Source organism: Gavialis gangeticus, unplaced genomic scaffold (assembly GCF_001723915.1).
Source record: "Gavialis gangeticus isolate Ggan-Ray unplaced genomic scaffold, GavGan_comp1, whole genome shotgun sequence".
Lineage (NCBI taxonomy): Eukaryota > Metazoa > Chordata > Crocodylia > Gavialidae > Gavialis > Gavialis gangeticus.
The window spans coordinates 9993372-10000520 of record NW_017729014.1 but is presented as its reverse complement, the minus strand read 5'-3'; the positions used below and the strand labels follow the sequence as shown (position 1 = coordinate 10000520).

The following is a 7149-nucleotide window of genomic DNA, read 5'->3' as shown; positions in this document are numbered from 1 at the left end:
CTTTCCAGCCCCCCCTTAAGGGGGGGGGGGGGGGGGCACCACTTCGCGGCCTGCGTCGCAGCAACGTCCTCCTCCTCCATCTGCGTGAGGAGAGAGGCTGGAGGTAGCGCCCTGCTGCCTTGGCCGCCCACTTGGTATTTCCCTTTCCGTCCCTGAATTCCTCCAGGGATGCCTAGCGCGTGGCGCTGGCAGGGGGTGAGCAGAAAGGGTAGGAGAGGTCGAGTCCCTCTGGCACGGCCATTTTTGCAGAGCGGGCCAGGGTCTCTGGTGCCCTGCCGTAGCTGGGTCTCCATGCTCGTTACAGAAAGAAAACCAAGGCCCGGTGACGGAGGGTACGTCTGACCCCAGGATGCTGGTGTTGGTGGAACCCAGCCCTAGCAGAGCACGGGCGGCGCTCTGCTCACCCGTGAAGCCCACCGAGCGGGGCAGGGAGGGCAGAGGGGCGTCGCGGCACAGGACAAGCACCCAGAAAGCGGCAGAATTGGAGGGGGGCTCACTCGGGGCAGAAAGAAGTTCCACACCAGCAGCTGCTGTCACCAGATGTGCCAGGGGTGCCTCCAGAGGAGCTCGAGACAGCAGAAGCCCAGACGGAGAGGCCCTGCTTCCGGGACGCAGAGAGGGCAGCGAGCAGTTTGTCACCCTGCGCAGCCCTCAAGAGAAAGGCAGGGTGGGGACCAAGCTGGAGCCGGTGCTGAACCAGGCACAAGCGGAGGAGAATGGCAAGCATCCCGTGCTTGTTAGGGAGCCCAGGCGCCCTAAGTCCATCCTGCTGATGCCTCAGTGTAGAGAGGCCAAGGTAAAACCTGAGCCGCCTGTTGAGTTGAGCAGCACAGACTTGGGGAGAGGTAGAGTGCAGGACTGGCTGCCTGTAGTTCAACAGGCAGGTGCAGAACCAACCAAGGAGTCTCAGGCCCGGGCTGTGACCTCTCCACACTTTCCCCTGTCCCATTGCAGGCCTCCTGGCTACCATCCCCCTGGTCAGATGCGTGGCAGCGCAGTCAGCTAGCTCTTCCTTGAGCAGTGACAGTCAGGACAGCCGGGTCGGGAGCCTTTGCATTCTAAGGGCACCTCTGACATTAACTTGCTATGTAGCCTCAGGCAAGTCACGTAACTGCTGCCTCCATCTTACACGTGGAGAAACTGAGGCACAGAGCAGCACGTGAATAAGTCAGTGGAGCTTGGATCTCTCAGCTCTTGCCATTGGACCACAGCTGCCCCATTTATACAGCTGGTAAATAAGGCTCAAACACCCCAGGTCAGAGAAGCACAATATTAGAGGTCTGTGGTGAGCTTCATATTTTTTTCCACCCAGAAGGAAGCAGGGCACGTGACTTTTCAGGACACCCTTGAGGAATACACTATCCCTGCAGAGAGCTGGTCAGTGCGGCCTCTTCTGGGCTATGACTGGATTGCAGGTGAGTACAACACCCATGGCACACCTGTGTTATTGTCAGCCTGACTGGGCTCTTTATCACCTATGGAGAAATGCAGGCTTAGAGTGCAATTAGTGCAGTGGCTTTGGGGCAGGGGCAGAGAAAGCTCTGGTGATGCACATACTGGCCCCAGCACTGCCAAAATCTGGGGGCTGGCAGCTAATCTCAGCATTGTAGCTGACCCAGCCAGCTGCTTTTCTAGAAGGGCAGTGCAGAGCCTGGCATAGAGTCCATGTGGCTGCTGGCAGGGTGCAGCGAAGCCACAATAGGCAAAAACCTGCAAATGATGGATGAACCAAATTAGGAAGCTGGGTAATTTCTGGGCTTGCTGTCTCAGATGAAGTCTCTGGCTGTCCTCCGTCAGTGGCAAGGCAAGGCAAGGCACTGTGCCACCTGGATCACCTTCCTTTTTGGGCACTCAGGGCCTGCTTCTTTGTCCACTTTGCATGAGGTTTATTTGATCACCTGTCTGCCCCTATCTGGTCCAACTGTGAATTGTTCTTCTCTCCTTGGTTTTCCAGGGCTGCTGGAGACAGATTCTTCAGTGTCGGAGAAGTCTGAGCAGTACTTTGCTGAGCTCAAGGAGTTCCGGCTGGTGAACAAGGAAGCATGTGTCTATGAGCAATGCCTCGAGTAAGTCTGGGAATAGGGTGGCAGTGAACAATGGAGAGAGGGTCTGGTACCTCCTCTCTGGAGCAGGAGACAGGGTGGCTGGCTGGGAGGTGGGAGGTATTGATCCATACATCCCTGAGAGAGAGAGCAGATGAAACCCTGGTGGGCTTAAAAGACAACCCCATTAGGTGCTGTTGGTTGGAAGTCTTGTGGCTTTATCCAACCCATCTGCAGATTGTGGAGTGCAGACTCCCTCTCTCGAGGTATTGTGAACAGGGACCAATATAGCACTTTATTTGCATAGCCCAGAAAGCTGGGATGTCTGGAAGTGATTGCAATAGACTTCAGAGGTGTTCCACAGAAGTCCTTATCAGCAAACAAATTCCTCTGCCCACAGCTGGATGTTTGTTTTGAGAAAAGCTCTTGTTTCTTGGTTTGCATGCAAAGTAAATAAATTGTTCACTAAATCCATACCGAATTCTCCCATGTCTGTTTGAAGTGAGGACTAAACCACACAGTGCCTCCCAGTGCTATTGCAATCCCAGCTCTCTGGGACCCACTGCTCTTGACTGATTCTTTGCTCCTTTAGGCCAGAGTCCCTGGATTACTTGGCTCCTGAACAAGACGCAGATTTGGTTCCCACTTCCCATCAGTGTAAGCTGAGATTCATCTCCTCACCCTGTGTGTATGAACGGGCAGCTGTGGGCTCAGCTGTCTTCCTGGGGGAGCCCCAGGCCTCTTAGACAAGGCAGAGGAAGAGTTCACAGCCTAACCACAACATTTACTCTGCAGCTGCAGCTTTTCACTCCTGAGAGACTTGGGTCCTTTATTCATTTGCCTTCAGACAGAATCTCTCCATGTCCCCAAAGTTCCCCATAACTGACCTGCCTTGTGGTGTCTGAAATTGAGGAAGCGCATTTAATTTATAGTGCACTGGGGAAAGTAGTTGGAAGGGCGACGTTATCATATAAGAGGTGCTTTGGGAGCCCAGGTGGGTTGGTCTCAGTGGACAGGTGGTGGGTTTGAGAACACACAGGAAGCTGCACATGCAGCCAAGTTCCCTTCTCTGCATGGCAGGTGTCTACTGCTACCGGCTGAACAAGCACCTCTTTCCTGTCCCTGTGGACTCGGCATCTGCCTGCCCCATATGTAAGACCCCAAGAGCCCAACGGCCCCCAGAGACCCTGGAGGAACCTGCCTACATCAGGTGTGTACAGGTGGGCTGCAACACACATCTTTAGAAAATATCCAGGGAGGAAAAATGAGAGGAAAGTTGGGGGGAGGGGCCCCTTTAAGGTGCCTCTTTTGTGGCTCCACTGTGGGGAGAGAGGACTTGATTTTTGGAACAGAGGCACAATGAGGCTTATCCTGAGCTGGACACGCTCCCTCTGAAGGCAGTGGCAAATGCAGTCTGATCTCAGGGCTGATCTGCAGCCACAGTCTGGGTTTCCATGGCAGTCTCTACACCTTAATCAAAGCCTGTTGACTTTGGTGGACTCTGAGTCAGGCTCAAAGCCTCTGAGGGTGGTAGGAAGATCACAAGGTGTTCACATCCCCCAGCTCAGATCTCTTCTGTGGAGGACAGGCTGTAACTGGTTCTGGTTGATTGCAGGGTCAGCATTCCCAGGGCCACCCTCCTGCCAGCCCACAAGTACAAAATCCACCGCAGGAAGAGCTTTGAGGCAGCAGACAACCTGGCTTTACCCTCGGTAAGCTCTTCCACCTACCCTTTGACCACTATGCTCTAGTGGCTTTACTACTATCAGGTAGGTTGTCAACAGCACACAAGGGACAGAAGATGCCAAGAGCCTTGGCATCGTATGGCATTTTATTGCCAGTACCTCCACAGACTGCAGAGCCAAATGCCCCCACCCTGTTGGGAAGCTTGATCTTCAGCCCCTGTCTCCATGACAGGCAGGAAAAGCCAACTTTCCATGCCCACTTGGCTCCTTTGGCCTGGCTGGAATGCAAGGTAGCTTTTGAAGCCAATGTCTACAAATGCTTTACACTGAAGTAAAAGGAAGAACCTATGGAGCATGGTATGACAACCCTCCTGCAGGCAGAGAGGGCAAAGACTAAGTGAGGTGGAACAGAGGGGGTTCCCTGAGCTGCAGCTAATAAGCTTTAAGGACACAAAGGGTCCGTTTTGTGGATTAAATGCAGTGAGGGCCAAATACACAGTTGCAGTAAATGGGGGCAGGCAGGCAAGTCGGGTTTAGTATGGCCTGCTACCGCAGAGCAAAGAAGGCAGATATTGAAGTAATATTGAAAGGGATAGAATGACTCAGCCATTTGGAGCATCCCAGGGGACAGATGGATGGACACCTGCCCTTTCAGTAGCTTGCCTCTGAGGGTCTTGTAGTGTTTCACATCCTCCTCTCTGAGGGAGGGGGAGTATTATGGCAAGTTATGCCTGGGGAAATTGAGGCACAGTAGTATAGTGAACTGCTCGTGATCACCCAGTGAATCGGTGTCAGAGCTAGGATCAGAAGCCCTGCCTCCCAAGTCCCCATGCAGTGCTGTAACCAGCAAGCAATGCTCAAGGTAGTGTGATTGAATGTACAGGAGAGTTGCTATGAAGAGACGGACAGGAGCCAAAATGGAGCCTGAGCGAGCTGAGCCTATAGGGATGAGGTCAGAGAGGCACCATGTTCACCCAGGGCAGGAGGCAAGCAGAGAAATGGATTTGGGGATGGCTGGAAACCAGCAAAGGGGGCTCAGGGCTGAGCAAGAGGATAGTTTGGCCTCATGGAGTGTGATGGCAAGTTTGGCCACAGGCCTTGAGGCCTTGGAGATCTTCTCATCGTTCTCTCTTCAGCCATGTAAGGTTCCTAAAATGAATAAGTACAAGCTTCCTGCCTCTCCCCACCACCTGTTGGGGAAGGTGGTGTTTGGAAAGACCAGGTTGTGGTGCACAAAGTGGGCTCTCACCCAGGACTCCCTTCTCTCCCCTCAGCACTGCCTCGTTGGCTGGGAAAATGTCATCTCCTTTGGCAGCCCCACAATGAGCAGTTTGGACCTGCGGACTTCACTGGAAGAGAAGCCCACTGACCCATTCCCATCTGGTAAGGACTAGCTACAAACCTGTGTAGAAGAGAATTATTTAACTGCTGAGCAAGAGGCCGAGAGCACATTAGGTGCTGTTTTCTTCTTTCCTGCATACTAAGCATGAATCGGGGAAGCATTGGGGTTTGAGTGAACCCTACACCCTTCAGAGAAACCATGCTGGATTACGGCAGTGCAGTGTGAAAGTAAAATGGTCAGTGGCACTGGGAGAGCACTGATCCACCAGCCTATGAAAAGGCTCTTTGAAAGATGGGGAGTGTTTCTTTCACTTTGTTTAATTAATCAGTTCTCTTTCGATTCTAGAACTTGGCATCCAGAGTGTCAGGAGGAACTAAGACACACCATCTTCTGCATCTGTCCCGCTCAGCCTTTTTCAGATTTAATAGTGCTTCTCAGCAGAGGGATCAAGACAAACCACTCTACAGCACAGTTTCTAATTAAAATACTAGTCTCGATCGTGTAAGCTGCTGACCCAATTAGTCTTGGGATACAGGGTAATGAGAAGAGGTGGAAAGGATTGGGTTTGCCTACAAAGGAATCTTTAGAGAAGAGGATTTCGAGTGTCCATCACTGGCACAGGCACTCACAAAATGTATGCAGTGGAATTGAGAGCCACAGTTATGGCAAGAATTGTCTCAAGTTTGTCTGGCTTAAAGCTCCTGAAAGACTGCATGTGTGCGCTTCCCCATGCAGTGGTATGGAATGAGTGTATGAGATCAGTCACAGTCATTCCTTCACTCGAGACATCTGTTAAGGTTAAGAAAACAAGATGACTGGTCCTGTTCCCATATTAGATCAGCCATAGGGTGTGCTAAAATAGGCACGTACCAAGAGTTTTCCCCTCACCTCTTAAAAGCCAATCAAGAATTTAATACAGACTCTTTGCACTCTAGGACAAGGAGTTGGACTTTGGCCTGTACAGCACAACGGGAGCTATACAGCGAAGTTCCTGCTTTCGGGGATTTTGAAACCTCGTTGCATGAAATAACTAACCTGACGAAATAAAAAAAAATCCAGTTTTCTTTTGCTCCATTATCTTTGCATGGAGAATGGTGATGGGCCATATTTAATCTGGACCTGAAATGAGCAGAAACCCACCTTTTATGTTTCATTCAGCCACAAGATGATTGGCAGTGTCTTAAAGTTGTGTTTGCCTCTGGTTTATAAAGCTGGAAGGATGGTATGTTGACAAGTGACTCACGGTTGTTGTTTGTTTAGGGTGGGGGTTTTTAATTGCATCAGATTGAAGACGTTGAAGCTTGTGTGAGGTGTATTAGATGGCAAGATTTATTCTCCTTTCTGAAAATAAGAGTGGTAGTTTTATATTTTCTTGCCTAAAGCCTGGACAATGGATCCCTCTTCTGGGGGTTCAGTAATGTAGACCAACCTTCTTGGTTAATAGGTGGATTCAGAAACCTTGGACTCAAGATATCTTTGGGCTTATACCAGGTATAAATTTGGCCCCTTGTCTATCATTGTTACTGAACTTCTTTAGGCACTTGTACAACTTAACTTTTTAAAACAAAGCTTAATCAATTAAAAGTTTAATTTTACAAGATTATAAATGGAAGTATTTTAATAAGAAGTCAAAGGATTTTTTGATGGGGGTTAGAAATTTAAACTTTCTTCTAGTGCTGGAAGCTAGGACAGGGTTACACTGAGCTACCACCTGAAAAATGGAAAGTGAAAAGGACTGCAACTGGTCAGTCTCATTTCCTTGACTTAATGGCTTGCAGGAAAAAAAACAGCAATTATGGTGCGGAGCTTATGGAGTTTGCAAAATTTTCCTCATTTTTTGAAGCCAAGAAAATTCAAATATGAGGGGCGGGGGAGAGAGAGAGAGAATTAGTCAAAGTAATACCAAAAGGCAGCAATAACATTTTGTCATGGCAGTTTAACAAGGCAGGACTCCAGACAGCTTTTCTACCATCACTAGTGTCACCCCTGGGCCTTCAAGCCATAAACCTCTTCACAGTTCCCCCTTGGAATAATGCATGCTCTGTAAACCATCCTGCCCCAGCCACATAGGCTATCCCTG

At 50.3% G+C, this 7149-nt stretch overlaps 1 protein-coding gene across 1 annotated transcript in view; it reads left to right on the top strand.

Moving 5' to 3' along the window:
- Positions 1 to 6722, top strand: part of MIIP (migration and invasion inhibitory protein) — a 12023-nt gene extending 5301 nt beyond the window's left edge. Inside the window, exons 2-9 of the mRNA XM_019511713.1 lie at positions 305 to 796; positions 1313 to 1415; positions 1955 to 2066; positions 2635 to 2699; positions 3123 to 3252; positions 3658 to 3754; positions 5002 to 5110; positions 5415 to 6722. Coding sequence (XP_019367258.1) covers positions 350 to 796; positions 1313 to 1415; positions 1955 to 2066; positions 2635 to 2699; positions 3123 to 3252; positions 3658 to 3754; positions 5002 to 5110; positions 5415 to 5446 — 1095 coding nt within the window. The 5' untranslated portion in view covers positions 305 to 349 and the 3' untranslated portion in view covers positions 5447 to 6722. The remainder of the gene's footprint in view (positions 1 to 304; positions 797 to 1312; positions 1416 to 1954; positions 2067 to 2634; positions 2700 to 3122; positions 3253 to 3657; positions 3755 to 5001; positions 5111 to 5414) is intronic.
- Positions 6723 to 7149: the final 427 nt, after the last annotated feature.